The 15,976-nt window shown below is 37.2% G+C and overlaps 1 protein-coding gene across 8 annotated transcripts in view; it reads left to right on the forward strand.

The window, feature by feature from the left end:
- Positions 1-15,976, forward strand: part of NHSL1 (NHS like 1) — a 294,193-nt gene that overhangs the window by 180,269 nt on the left and 97,948 nt on the right. Inside the window, exon 1 of one of the 8 annotated variants that reach the window (XM_069077259.1) lies at positions 13,574-14,074. The exons of 6 other annotated variants lie outside the window; for them this stretch is intronic. In XM_069077259.1, coding sequence (XP_068933360.1) covers positions 13,978-14,074 — 97 coding nt within the window. In that variant the 5' untranslated portion in view covers positions 13,574-13,977. Of the gene's footprint in view, positions 1-13,573; positions 14,075-15,976 lie in introns of those variants that run through there. One more of the 8 variants, XM_069077263.1, reaches the window with a different exon arrangement.

Below are 15,976 nucleotides of genomic sequence, written 5' to 3' on the forward strand. Positions count from 1 at the left end.
TATTCTACTAGGATAGAAATAGTGTACCTCCTTTGGCAGAAACCAATGGTGTCAGATCAAACATGCTACCAAAGTTTCTAACAGAGGAACAAACATCTGCTCTGTGTAGTCGGCCCATATGGGAGCTCACAGTATTGATTTACATGAGTTAGAGGTAAGATACTTAGAGTGAGATGATGATTAAGAGCACAACCTTTGACCCCTTAGAAGTAATTTGTTTTTCTATTATGACATGCCTTTTTAGAAATCTCAGTTTCAGTGACTAAATTAATTGTTTGGTCTTCTACACAACTTGGGTCTTCAACTTTCTCATAATCCTATCTCTTATCATTATTCTTGGAGCCATCAGTACTCATTTGGATGTCCTTGACCTAGTAATACTTCAGTGCCTTCTTCTACCTCACTTCATCCACACATAAAAGATTTCACTTTTGTGCATACCATCCCTCCAAATTTTACCACCACTGAGTTCTGAAATCTTGAAATTCAATTCTCTAACCTTTCACAGCCTTCTCTCTTTTTACCTATCCCATTCTCTCATTTACTCACCTTAAGCCTGCTCCTTCCTCTTATTTCAACCAATCCCTCTTCTCCCATCTTTTCTAATCTGCTTTTACTTGCTTCAGAAACCAGTCTTGTGCTCGTGGCTTGCTACCTTAGTAAATCACTAGTTACTACTACATAATTGCTTATTCCATTCCTCTGTCTCTAACCTGTCAGTCCCCCTCCTTGAGGAACCCCTTATGATCTGACTTTTCTGATTTTCCTCTAGGGCTATGGAATATCACTGGAAAAAGTCATGACATCAAACTGATTTCACTCTCTACAAATTCATGATACACTTTAGCTGAATCATTGTTATTGCTCAGAAATCCTTTTACTCCACCCTTGTTGACTGTATGTCATTTTTATTGGGATTGTTCTGTACCTTTTCACCCTTTTCTATCTAGCCATCAGTAGTGTAGCTTCCATACCTATTTATAGCAGATCATTTAACCTCCAACTGCAATAGGAAGACTCAGAAAATTCAGTGTGAATCTCTTTAGCTAACCCTTATCCATTCCCAAATTTTCCAAACATCATCATCCTCTATGTTCTCCTTCCATCTAATCACAGAAGAAAAGAGATCATTCACTCTCTTCAAGTATGCCCTTGATGTTATTCCCTTGGGTCTCTTTTAGGATCCAGTTTCAGCAGGCATCCTTTCCCTCATCTAAAAATATTTCCTAGTCTCACCAGCCCTGATAAAAAAAGCTTTTCATTACCCCTTTATCCTATTTAATTAATAACCCATTTTCTCTTTTCTGTTAAACTTCTGTTAAAAAAAGGTATTTATACCTGATGTACTCATTTCCTCACTACCCACTCTTTCTTCAATTGTGCCATCAATCAGTGGTTTGCTTCTATACTCTACTGAAACTGCTTTTTCAAAAGGTCACCAGTGATCTCCTAATAACTAAACCCAATGGCTTTTTTTCAGGCTTCTTTCTATATTTCCCTACAGTTATGACACTTCTGATTACTCAACTCTCCTTCTCTACCTCCCCCACTCTCTTTCCTGGCTTCTTTTTTCTCCTTAGGTATCAGAGATGTTATGGTCTTTTTTTTTTTTACTTTATCAAATGCTTTATTAACTTCTAGTTTACATCATTCATTTCCACAAGATTTTGAGTTATAATTTTTCTCCCCGTTTTTCCCCTGCACACCACCCCAAAATAGCGATGCCACTGGATATCCCCTCCACTCTGCTCTCTCCCATATCTTCCCCCATACCCCCTCTGACTTTCTAGTAGGGCATGGTGGATCTCTATGCCCCAGTGCCTGTATATCTTATTTCCCAGTTGCATGTAAAATAATATTAATAATAGTACATATATAGTATGTATTTTTAAACGTCTGATTTTAAAACTTTGAATTCCACATTCATTCCTTTCCTCCCTTGTCTGGGAAGATAAGCACCCTTACTGGGAAGATAAGCAATTCAATATAGGTTGTATGTGTGTAGCTATGCAAAACATTTCCATAGTGGATATATTGTAAAAGATTGACTATATTTCCCTCCCTCTTATTCCACCTCCCACTTATTCTATTCTTTACTTTGATCCTTTCCCTTTTCAAAAGTGGGTGCTTCCAACTTCCCTCCCCCGCCCCAGCCTGCCCTCCCTTCCATCATCCTCCCTCTTATCCCCTTCCCCCCTACTCTCCTGTAGGGTGAGATACCCTATTTAGTGTGTATGTCATTCACTCCCTAAGCCAAATTCAATGAGAATAAGGTTGACCCATTCTCTTTTGCCTTCCTATTCTTCCCCTCCATTGTAACCATTTTCCCTTGCCTCTTCTTTATGAGATAGCTTACCCTATTCTTCCTCTCCCCATCTCTCATTATATTCCTCTCTCACCTCTTAATTTCACCTTTTAAATGCCATCTCTTCCTATTAAATTTGTCCTGTGCCCTCTATCTACGTATACCTGTACACACATATACCTGTATACACACTCACATATGTATTCATATGCCCATAAACCCTCCCATATAGACATATATGTATGTATACATATATGTGTGTGTATACATTTCTATTCCCTTCAACTTTTTTTATACAGAGAAAAGTTTCACAAGTTGTAATTATTGTTTTTCCATGTAGGAATGTAAATAGTTCAACTTTGGTAAGTTCCTTATGATTTCTTTTCCCTGTTTACCTTCTCATGCTTCTCTTGCTTCTTGGATCTGAATGTCACATTTTCTATTCAACTCTGGTTTTTTCATCAAGAATGCTTGAAAGTCCTCTATTCCACTGAATGACCATATTTTACCCTGAAACATGATACTCAGTTTTAAATTCTTGGTTTTAATCCCAGCTCCTTTGACCTCCGGAATATCATATTCCAAGCCCTTCGATCCCTCAGTGTAGAAGCTGCCAGATCCTGTGTTACCCTGATTGTGTTTCCACAATATTGAAATTGTTTCTTCCTGGCTGCTTGTAATATTTTCTCTTTGATCTGGGTATTCTGGAACCTGGCTATAATATTCCTAGGAGTTTTCTTTTTGGGGTCTTTTTCAGGAAGTGATCAGTGGATTCTTTCAACCTTTATTTTGCCCTGTGATTCTAAAACATCAGGGCAGTTTTCATTGAGAATTTCTTCAAGGATGATTCCGAAGTTCTTTTTTTGATTATGGCTTTCAGGTAGTCCAATAATTTTTAAATTATCTCTCCTGGATCTATTTTCCAGGTCAGTGGTTTTCCCAATGAGATACTTCACATTGCCTTCTATTTTTTCATTTGTTTGGATCTGTTTAATAGTATCTTGATTTCTCATAAAGTCACTAGCTTCCATTTGCTCCAGTCTAATTCTGAAGAAATGATTCTCTTCAATGAGCTTTTGAGATTCTTTTTCCATCTGGCAAATTTGGCTTTTTAAGGCATTCTCCTCCTCATTGACTTTTTGAGCCTCTTTTGCTATTTGAGTTAGTCTATTTTTTAAGGTGTTATTTTCTTCAGTCAGGTTTTTGACTCTCATTTTGTAATTTTCTTGCATCATTCTCATTTCTCTTCCCAATTTTTCCTCCACTTGTCTTATTTGGTTTTCAAAATCCTTCTTATGGTCCTCTATGGCTTGTAACCAGTGCGTATTTTCCTTGGAAGCATTTGGTGCAGGAGTTCTGCCTTCTTTGTCTTCCTCTTGTTCCATGATTTGATCCTTTTTGTCCCCAAAATAGGAGTGTAAAGTTGGATTACTCTGTTTGCTTTGCTTCCTTTGCCTGTTCATGTAGCCACTCAATTACTTGACTTTTGAGCTTTTTTGCCACAGTACGACTCTGCTACCAGACAGGGGAGCTTTGTCCCAAATCACTGGGGTTTTCTCAGATGCTGAAAGTATTAGTTGGGTGCCCTCTCTGAAGCCTCCACATGCTCTGGCAAGCTGGTCACACACCCTACGACTCCTACCCTAGACCTCAATCCAGATCTAAGCAGGTTAAAGCAAGAGTGATTATCCCTCAGACTGGTCACTTGGTTCCCCTATAATTTGCAAGCCAGGGGCTGAAGCTGCCATGTGGCGGTGCCTATAGGGCCATTGCACCTCAGCCACTTCTCACCTCAGGGGCAAAGGCTGACTGTACTCCCAAACTACTGGATCCCAAAGTCCACACTGCACTGACCTCTCACTTTGTCCTTAGCATCTATGTGTTGATAATTCTGGAAACTGCCACAGCTGCTGGTGATCTGAAGTCCCTCTAGTCCACAGCTGATCAGACCACTCTGAGGGTAAAACCTTGGGCTCATGAGGGGCTGGTCTCAGCTTCTAGAGCACTGTGCTGGCCGCTTCCTGCCGTCCTGCTGGGCTGTCATCAGTGGGAGAGGAATCAAGAGCTTCTCTGTGTCATTTTGTGGATTCTGAAGAGATATTCTGGTCTTACCATCGTCATCTCTCCTGTGTGTCCTTTACTGAATCTTCATCATCTTCCCAGCTCTTCAATATGTCACCTTGACTCATTTCACTCTATACACACAGTCTGTCTCTTAGTAGTCTTGGTCATTCCAATAACTTCAATTACCATTTCCTTGTAGATGATGCTCAAATTTTTCATCTAGTCTTGATCTCTCTTCTGTTCTCTTGACTCCTTACCTCCTTCTGAATATCCCACTGGAACATCTGATTAAATTATTAAAAACTTAGTTCACTATCTTCCCCTTCTTATTGCCTTTTCCTTCTGATCCATTTCTGTTTATAGTCCCACCATTCGCCTAGTTACTCATTTCTATAATTTTGGAAGTGTTATAGTATCCTTTCCTTGTTGCCTTTCCTAACTAACTAATTACCAGGTTCACTTGAGATAGTTTTTGCATCTGTTCTTTCTCCTATAGTGTCACAGCCTCCATCCTCATTCAAGCTCTCACTTCCTCCTGCCTGAAGTTTTGCAATAAACTTCCCACATCTACTCTCCTATGTCTCCAATTTATCCTTCACAATTTTTGTAGTATAATTTTTATTATGTATAGATTTGGTCTTGTTAACTTTGCTAAAATTTTTTCAGTTGCTCTTTATCACCTCTGGGAAAATGTTCACACACACATTGTGTGTATATGTATGTATGTATCTGTATGTCTATGTGTTTTATGTACGTGGGTATCCAGCTAACTCTGTTAGTGACCAACTTTTGCTCTTGTGAAGAGTTGTAACCACACTGGTGAACTGGGGGGACATTAAATATTTTTGAAGGTTCATAAACCAAGTGGAAGTTTTCACATCCCCACGTGTATCAGAGGAGAAGTCACTGGATAGCTTTCTGAAGAAAATGGCAACAACAATAATGATAGTTAACATTTAGGTAGCATTTTGAGGTTGAAAAAGCACTTTATATATACTGTATATTTCCACTACCAGCCTGTGAGGTTGTCATTAAGCATAATTGTTCTCTACACTTTACAGAAGAAGAAAATGAAGCTTAAGAGAGGAGTTAAGTGACTTGTCAGGTTCTCAGATTCTAGCAGATGTCAGAGGCAGTATTCATTCTCGGAATTTCTGGACTCCCAGTCCAGTGTTCCATCTAGTAGCTCTTTCCACCTAGTTGACATTGTGTGTAGTGCTACTTTTACCTCTTCTTGAACTGTGAACAACAAGCTACATTTTTAAAAAATTGGAATAGAAAATGGTGGACAAGAGAAAGAATGCATCTAGCATCACTCAGTTTTTGTTTGTTACTCAGTCAATGGTTCCCAAAGCTGTCCCAGTATTATTTTATGCTGCTCCCCTCTACACATTCTCTGTTTTCTTTTCTAGTAACATATATTGTACTTTTACATTTCAGTTTATTTTCTCAGACTTTTCTCCATTCCCAAGGTGACCTTCCTCCCCATATTTTTAAGGTCAAGTCCAACTTTTAAAGCCCATCAAAAATTTCACTGCCTTCTTCCTAAGACCTTCCTTGATCATAGCCCACCCCACACACATTGAGCTCTACCCACAGTTAATAGTGATTTTACCCCTCTAGTTTCACGAAATACTTATACTTTAATGTGTTTAATTTGTATAACTACCTGTTTTGGTATTATGCTAATAGTATGTAAAGTACAGATAAGGGACCATGTCTTATTTAATCTTTGTCTCTTCCAGTGCTTAGCATAGAGCTCTGCATAGAACAGACACTTGATATGTATGTATTGTATTGTATTTTTATAACAGTTATAAAGGATGCTTTGGTTCTTAAAAGGCCAGTCCACAAAGCCTTATTTAATTTAAAATATAATTGAACATTAATACTAAAATCCTAAAAAGAATTCTTATTGTATTATTAAAGTGACCCTGGATTCTCAAGTAGCTTGCAGTGCACAAACTCTGCCAGGTTCTTCAACACTAGAAAAGCTTTGTGTTTGGGCCTGGGGAAAATTTTAAGTCTGTTATCAGAAGACCAGCCTAGTTAGGGCCTCATAGGCTAATCACCAGAAGGTTATCAGCAACATTCATAAGTGTTGTAGAATGAAATTTTGGGGATAGAAAGTTATGGAGACTTTATCTTAAAGTGTAAATGAATGAAATGTATATCAATGGAGAGATTTTCCACTCTGACAATATTGTGGAACCTTGTACTGAAGCACAAATATAGCAGGACTGTAGTACTTAAGTTTTGTATAGAACCACAATCCTTTTTATAACCGTCAAGAATGAGGTGAGGTGGAAACAATGAAAAGATGCACAGCGGGCATAACTAGGCTACATAGCACATTAACAATATTGATGTGATTGTGTTGTTGAGGCCAAGGATATTTGTTACTGGGGAAAGAGATTGGTCAGTGAACAGATGGATACCTGTTATTATACTGGATTTATTTACCATATGTTAAAGTTAGTCATCTCCATTGTCTCACTTATTGTTGCTCTCTGGCTTCTCCCCCACTCCCTACAGACATGTCCATGACTCTACATCTTCAGAAAACTTTCTGATCTTTCCATCCCCACTAATAATGTCCTATATCTTTTCTGACCTTTGTGACTAAGCTCCTTGAGATGGCTTCCACTTTTTCCCCTCTCACTCTCTTCTTAACCCCCTACAGTTTGGGTTCCTACTTTATCATTCCACCAAAACTACTCTCTCCAATGTTACCAAAGATCTCTTAACAGTCAGATCTAATGGCTTTTTCTCAGTCTTCATTCTTCTTGACTTCTCTGCAGCCTTTGACACTGTTGATGTACATCTTCTCCTTGATATTCTCTTCTCTCTAGATTTTTGGGACACCAATGTCTTCTGGTTCTCCTTCCTACTTGTCAGTTTCCTTTGTTAGATCCTCATCCAGGTCACACTCTCAAGCCATAATTGTCCCACAGTGTTTTCTCCTGGGTCCTTGTCCCTTCTCCCTCTATACTATTTCATTTGATCATCTCATCAACTCTCATGGATTTAAAAATCTACCTATCCTGCTATAACTTCTCTGTCTAAGCTCATGTTTCTAGTTGTCTTTCAGACATCTTAAACTAGATGTCCAGTAGACATCTTAAACTCAACATGTCCCAAACTGAACTCATTAGTTGCCTAAATTCTTTCCCACCCCCTTCCCTATTGCTCAGTTAGGCAACACCATCCTCCCAGTCTGCCAGGTTTGCAACCTAGGTATCATCCTCAACTCCTAGTTATTTCTTACTCCCAAAATTAATCTTTTGCCAAGACCTTTTGATTTTACCTTTGCAGTATCTCTTAATTATGCCCCCTTCTCTCCTCTGAAACTAACATCATTCAGGTACAGGCCCTTAACACCACACACTTAGACCACTGCAATAACCTGCTCTGCCTGTCACAAGTCAGTCCTCACTCTAATCCATCTTCCATTCAGCTACCAAAATGGTTTTCCTAAAACACGGTTCTGGGCATGTCAGTTCTCCTAGCACCCTTTCTCCCCCAAAAGGTGCAATGCTCCCTATTACCTCTACTATCAAATGCCAAATCCTCTGGTGTTTAAAGCCCTTCATAATTTAGCCATCACGTCTCCTTTCTCCTCCACCTTTTCAGTTTCCTCACACCTTACTTCCTGACATATACCCTTCCATGCAGTGAACCTGGCCTCCTTGATGTTCATGAACAATCCATTTCTAGATTGAGCATTTTCTCTGGCTGTGCCTGGAATGTTCTTTCTCCCCATCCCCACCTCTTGGTTTCCCTGACCTCCTGAATATCCCAACTAAAAACATCTTCTACAGAAATCCTTTCTCAACCCCTCTTAATTCTAGAATCTTTTCTCTCAATGATTTTCTATTTGTTCTGTTTGTACATATATGTATATAATATTTGTTTTGTTTCTTTGTACATATTTATTTGTTTATACATATTTATTTACTTGTTGTGCCCTCCTTGAGGGCAGAAGCTGTCTTTTGCCTATTTTTTTGTGTCCTTAGCACTTAGCATAGTGTTTGGCACTTAGTAGGCACCTAGTAATTTCTTATTGATTGACTGATCATACTTGAGGGATAATCATAATGTAAAAGTAAGGATCAGATAATTCAGAATATGGTTTAAGGAAGGTGGGAGCATTTAAGGGGAATGTAAAGAAAACCTGGATCAGACAAAGGTATTTTGATGACCCTTATCATTGATGCAATATTAGAATTTTCAAATCCAGACTGATAGATCTGTACGTAATCTTTAAGCTTAAGTAGTTTCCTATTTTTTCCTTTTTAAAAAAATACCTTTATAATTAAAAAAACATTTATTTTTATTTACTGAAGAAGACATGGGGCTAAGTTAAGAGAAACTCATTATTTTTATTTCCTTCTGAATGTTTTCTTTCTCTAGCCCCATGAAGGCTGTGAAAAGACCCCTCCTGCTCCTACTCAGTGTGGGCTGAGTTATGCCTTTGAAACATTCCTCCTAAAGACTGTATGTTTCTGTTTCCTTTTTGTGGAGCCAATGATTGGGTGTTCACAAAGAAGCCAGTGGGGATCTTCAAGATAAGGAGCAGGAATCTATTTCACTTTATGGATGTTACATGGGAAATAATCATTCTCAGGTACAAGGGTGCCTCAGAAAAAGACTGTCATACAGACAACGACATTTGCTTCTAGACAAGTAAGAGCAATACTGTGCAGGGTGGGTTGAGAGGGTGTTCTCTTGTCCCCTACCTTTTTTGTTTTTAAACAAGTCCCTTACCCAAGTGGCTGACTTGCTTTGTGATGAATCAGACAGTAAGATATTGATTATTTATACCAAATCTGTTTCTAGAAGAAATTTTGTATCAATGATAAGAAGAAAAAACCCTTTTATTTAAAGGGAAGCTGGGTAAGTCATTTTTATTGAAATCAACCTAGTTAGTAATATGTGTTCTAGTATTAAGAGTAAAGGAAACTGAAGGTTGATGAGAATTAGAGTGTATTGCTTTATAGAGAATACATTTAATGTCCTATATTGGGGTGAAGGTCATGTTTTGGATTATATTACCATTTTCAACCAAGGTAGTACTTATTTACTTTGCTATGACTATGGTTATTATGATTATTATTCTCTTAGCACCAGCTACTGTTTTGATTTTCAAAAGGTACATCTTGTAATTCGATAAGTAGCTATATTTTTTCACTATATTTTTAGGTTCTATTTAATTTATTCTGTGAAAACTTAGTTTTTTTTTCTCTTCCTAGCCATATTCAAAGAGTTGAGCATTAGAACCTATTAAGAAAACAGAATATTTCTTCAGAATGAGTTGATAAAAGAATCATTAATGCTGCAAACCCTAGCTGAACATTGAAGTTTGGAGGAGTAAGAAATAGTGTCACTGTAAGCACTCAGCTGTCAGCATCTCTGCTTGTCTTCTCTTTCTTCATTTTCCCTCCCAGGGACATCCAGCTGTTTGTAGAGTACTATTTCAAAAAAGCATGAGAATGAAAACAAAAAAACATGCACAAGGCCAAAAAAAAAAAAAGCATTTGCTGTAAAGGCCTGCAGGCTGGTGGATGGGCTTTGTTTGCAAGGAGTGAATTGATTCATTCAGAGGAGTATTGATTTTCTTTTTCCCTTTGCTCCCATGCTGATCTTCTTATGATGTCTAGTTATCTAGTTACCACAAGCAATTGAAAATTATCTTGTACCAGAATAATTCAAATTGTGCCAAATCAAATCATACATCTCTATAATTCTCTTATTTGGGGTTCTGCATATAACACCAAAGATGTATTATTCTTGATATTTTGTACTTGGAAGGAATTACCTAGATTGACTCTTTAATAAACCACAATAATTCATTTAAGGTCATCTCATCAAAAAGGATTTTTCATTAGTTAGAATTTTTAAAAATGTGTTTTTGGTCTAAAATATGTAACATCATCCTACTCTTGAATGTGTGACTTCAAATGAGATTAATACTTTGAAAAAAAAAGTCCTGAATTAACTTGTTACATGATATATATTGATCATGCCAGTATCAGATTCAGAAAGACAAAATGGTACATCCCTGGTCAGCAAAATTGGATTTATCTTAATGAATATCATTAGGGCACTGAGTAGTTTATTATTTTTGTCATCTATAGGTTATATGAATTATGAAGTTCAGTGTCATCTGCTGGGATTGTACAGCATTTTTGGCATGAGTACACATTATTTGTTTCAGGAAAAAAAGACCCTAAAATATTTTGTGTGCATTTCAGTTTTTATTAAATTCAGAGCAGTTTGATTTGTGATACCATTGAATCCATTCATTTTATTTGTATAAGCAGGATAGCTGGGATGCTTGAAGTACTTACAAATTCTGGCATGCATCTTTTCCCTCCTCCCTCCCAACTCTTGTCTTTTTTTCTTTGTCCATACAAGTGAATTCCTTTAGAACCCTATTGTGCCTGGTGAAAATCTGATGAAAGAAGAGAAAACAGTGGCAGATAGCCTATCTGTAGGATATGTTCAATTGAGATTCAGCAGGTGGCACTGTTAAATATTACTTGGTGTGTGTTGATAGTGGTTAATATTTGTCACTATAAGATTCTGATACTATTTGGTTGAAGCATTTATCTAATTTCCTCAGCTTCTGATTACACAACTGCTAATGTAAATAATATAGTATTTGGGATTTGGATATGTGCTGTAATAGTTTAGATGTTCAAGGGTCCATGGATGTAGGTATTCCCTATATCAGTGAAAATTGCAACCCCTTTATGCAGATAGTTTTTGTGAGTTGCTGGGGCTAAAAGAAAGGCAATAATAGGAACCTGGTGATCAACCTTCTGCCACTGAATCTCATCAAAATTAGCTGCTCTTCCCTGGACAGCTGACAGGTTGTCTATCCCCAGGTCTGCTCTCAAAACCTTTCCTTCTTGGTAGAACCTATCAGAGCTTGTCTTCTGTGGGCCTAGTGTTTGAGAACCTAGCAGTGTATTCATACCTTAATGATACTTCACAGCAGGACATTAGTGGAGGAGGAATTGAAATACAAATTTTAAATACTACTAATTGATTTCTAAAAAATATTGGTTATTGTTATTATTTTAGACTTAAGATCGGAAGTTTGACCAGTTTTTTCCAAATGTCCTGACATATTGAAAAACTTTCATCTTTGTTGCCATTGTCTGATTCAATAAAGTCTGGTGAATATCATTCTTGACCTGTGAGTGGTCCTTACTTGTACCTTATGCAAAGTTGAGCAGTTTTATGGGACTGGTCAGCAAATACTGTGTGACTAAAGCTCATTCCTTTAAGAAAACATGTCAGAAGTGTAGAGGCCCCTATTCTCCATCCCTAGCTGCTATTTTTGTTATCTAAGCTTAGAAAATGTCTTTGCTATTCTGTCAATTTTATTAGTCTTCAACTCTTCCTTTTCAAACAGGCTAGATGATGAAATAGAGAACAATATGGAATTGAAATTTTTTCACCTTTAATTGCCAGAACTCTGAAGAAAGTAAAAGATGGGGAGATGATATGGTAGCTATACTATTCTTTTGTATCAGCAACTGAGATGCATAGGATTGTAATTTGCTTTATCAAACATGGTGTGGCACATAGAAAGCACTTAATGATTATTGATTAATTGATTAAGAAGAGTAATAGTAATAATAACATTTATATAGCACTTATGATTTGCAAAGCACTTCAGAAATTGTTTCATTTGATACTCATAACCACCCTGTGAGGTTGTGTTATTATTTTCCCCATTTTACAGATGAAGGAATTGAGGCTGGGAAGGTTTAGTTGCTTGACTAGGGAATCATGAAATCAGTAATTTCTTTGTGGCACAAATTATCTGCATTTCACCATTATCACATATGTATAGGCAATACAGAAAAATATAAAGTTATTTATGTTATCTTTTTTTGCCCCCAAACCATGATTTCTTGCTATAGGGAGTGTTGTGGGCCAACTCTAAGTCAGTCAGGTAGAAGCAGCCAGCTGCTCGCAGCTGCTCCCAGGCCAACAGGATGTTGACTCTGGGATGTGCAAAGAACAGAGCACCTTGAATTCTTGCTCATCCTGTACAGGAACACTAGATAAAGAAGGACATGATAGCCTTCAAGGTCTGCCTGATGTTATGGAAAACAGTGATGATAGTTACCGTGTTTCCCCGATAATAAGACCTATCCCAAAAATAAGCCCTCCCCTTACTGTGTAAGATTCCTCTAAAATAAGCCCTCCCCTGAAAATAAGCCCTATTGAGATTGCTACTGTAGTGAAGGTGATCCCCTGCGCTACACACTACATTACTGTACCCTCTGTATGCACCTTCCCCCCCTGGTGAAACGCACGCCGCGCTCCGAGCTGCATCCAATCAGAGCTGCAGCAGTGAGCGCGTCATCCTGTTCTTCCCCAGTGATTTGCTTATTGAATAAAGGTACATTTTTTTGTTCACATTTACCTGTTTATTAAAATTGCTGTCAATGTTCATTAAAATAAGCCCTCCCCTGAAAATAAACCCTCTGGTGTTTTTCTGTTCAAAAAAATTAATAAGACAGTGTCTTATTATCGGGGAAACACGGTACCTTGTTTGTCTCTCTGCTCTGTAAAAATCTTGTTCAGAGTTCTATCCTGAACTACCCACTTGGCCCAGTTCATTTCATGCCAGTTTCTTTTACCAGTTTGTATTGGCAACTCTTCTGTAGCTCAGAGAGTTGTCTAGCACAACTTTTTTTTTTTCAGAATTGCCTTCACCTCAGTCTATAAAATATTGGTGATAAGTGCTACTTATCCATCTCTACAGTGTTGAAAATGGATATAATTTTGTAGAAGTAGTTTCCAGTCCTCAATGCAAAATGCTTCTCTGAGATGAAGTATGGTTGATAGTTCAAACTTGTCTTTTCCTTTTTTTATGCAGATGAGAAAATAAAAGTATTTTCCTCAGTTGCTTTAGTTTTAGAGCTGACAGAGACCTCACAGATGAGGAAAATGAGGCTCAAAGGGGTTCTGATTTGCCCGGGGTCATATGTGGAGTAGAGAAAAGATGAAATTTTGGCCCAGGTTTTCTGGCTTCAATTTTGTTGCTCTTCTCACTGAGTCACAAGGGTGAAAACGCTATGGATCGTTTTCCCTCTGGCTTCCACATTTATCCTGGGTAAGAAGGTGTACTACATATCTCTGTCCTTTTTCATATTAGTTCCCTAACAAAAAGGTTAAGATATTTTTTCTTTAACATTCTCTGCACCAGGACTTTTAAATGACTCCCTTGCCATACTTATGTTGTCTAAAACAACCTACACACTTCATTTGTCAATGATTCATTCACTTGGCCATTCTACATTTCTAGTTTGGGGGTGCATTTTAAGTCAGATCATACAAGAAGCTATCTGTGGCACTCAGCAGCTGCAGAATGAAGAAGCATTTTGGTGTGGGGAGGGGAGAGAAGGTTTATTAGCATAATTTAAATGAGCCTAGAGAATTCAGGAGTTACAGAGTACAGAAGTGTCTTTGGTGAGCAGGAGTATTCTACTTTAATCAGGTGGAAGATCCACACACACAATATGAAGAACTTAATTTTTAGGCAACAAGGAAGGCTATTTCAGAATAGGAAATGGGTATGTTAAATGTTCTCATTCAGTGCTCTGGGATTCATGTTGATAATGAATGTAATATATTCTCTGGAGTCTACAGCTGATTCCACTGTTCAATGGGCTGCAGTTGGTGAGTAGTTATTTCTCTTTAAAAAGTGAAAAAAATAGATTCCTAATGTAAACATCTAGCAAAATATGGAAAAGTGAAAGCATTTCAGGACTGCCTTTGTCAGCCTAAGTGTAGCCTTAATTGAATGTTGCTTGCCAACAAAAATTGATTATGGCAGCCTAATTTAAACCTATTTTGTCATGTAATGGTTTGCATAGATTGCTTCTTTGGAAGAGACATCTGTTTCCAGATAAGGCGATAAAAGGTTGATCAGGCTACTGCAGAGATTAGATTACTAGAGTTGCTGGAAAGGCTATTTTATGATGCATGATCTGATCTGGTTTATTCTCCCCTAAATCTCTCTTTCAGTCCGATTCAGGCTGACACCGACTGCCTAAGTCCTTGTTGTACAGGCCAAGTTGATTTGTTTTTTTTTCCTTTGTCATTAAATTTGCACATTAGAAGAAATATTTCATACATCAAATGTTGATTCATTCCAATACTATCTCCATGTATTTATTCATTTATAATCTAATTATCACAAATAACAAATTTATTTTCTTTGCCTCTAACCTACCTATTATATCAGGGGGGGAAAAGGCAACAAAAATTAAGCATTGTAACAAAAATGCCCAGTAAAGCCAAACAACTTCCCATGTTGGTCATATGCAAAGAATGTGTTTCATTCTGTATTCCAAGTGTCCTCTGAAATCATGGTTGATCATTGTATTGATCAAAATTCTTAAATCTTTCAAAGTTATTTTCTTTACAGTATTGTGATTATTGTATAAATTATTCATCTGGTTCTGTTCTCTTCATTATGCTTTAATTCTTGCAAGTCTTTCCAAGATTTGTTGAAAACTCTCTTTTCCTTTTATCATTTATTATGGCACAGTAGTATTCCAATATATTTATATGTCATAATTTATTTAGCCATTCCCCAGTTGATGGGGCATCATTAGTTTCCAACTCTGTCTATGAAAATAGATCATGTGTGTGTGTGTGTAGACACATTTATATATGTTATTTTTATTATTTTTGTATGTGCCCTGTTCCTTTTTCTTTGATCTCTTTGTGGTATAGGTCTAGTAACATTATCACTGGGTCAAAGGGTATAGTTCCTAATTATTTTCCTGAATGGCTGTACCAACCCACAGCTTCATCAACAGTGTATTAATGTTCCTGTTTTCTCAAAGCCTTTCCAATATTTGTTGTGAAATTTGAATTTAAAAAAATATACATTTCAAGTTTAATATTTTTAACAAAGTTCAACTTTATAGTTATCTGCACAGCTTCTATTTTGGATTTGCCTTCAACAATGGGCTATTTTGACTAGGGGAACTAAAGATGATTTTATTGGTAAAATTGATGGATTTCCTCCATTCCCAATATTAGGATTTGAGTTTTTAAGTTTTGTCTGATTTTATCTCAACTATTATGTGGAACTAATTATTGGCCTTGTAATTAGTTTGTTTCCTTTTCCTTATCCTTGTTATACTCTAGTTATAGTTATTGGCTGCAGGTACAATGGCAGTCTTCTGGATTTTATAAATCCAAACTGTGGAGCTTCATTCCTAGGAAACGACTTTAGAAATAATGGAATGCCTTAGTACTCTGGGACAAGAACCTATATTTTAACCGTCACTTCTTGGGGTTTTGCTTGATTTTTAAAAAACAGTTAATGCCATTTTTTTCTTGTTTTTAGTATGCTATGTATTTTCACTTGTATAGAAATCAGTCCTGAAAATGTTTAGGATTTCCTGACAGTAGTGCTGCTATTTAGACTCTCTCTTTCTACTGCATAGAACCCTCCACGTGTTCATTTATGAGTCAAGATCACATTGTTTCTTTCACCATGTACATAGATAATGCTTTGTAAATGTTTACTGGATTTATGCCGGTATTTCTCTACACCTACCACTT

This window comes from Petaurus breviceps, unplaced genomic scaffold (assembly GCF_028583685.1).
Source record: "Petaurus breviceps papuanus isolate PSGF00001 unplaced genomic scaffold, PetGlider_PUasm1.0 90977, whole genome shotgun sequence".
Taxonomy (NCBI): Eukaryota; Metazoa; Chordata; class Mammalia; order Diprotodontia; family Petauridae; genus Petaurus; species Petaurus breviceps.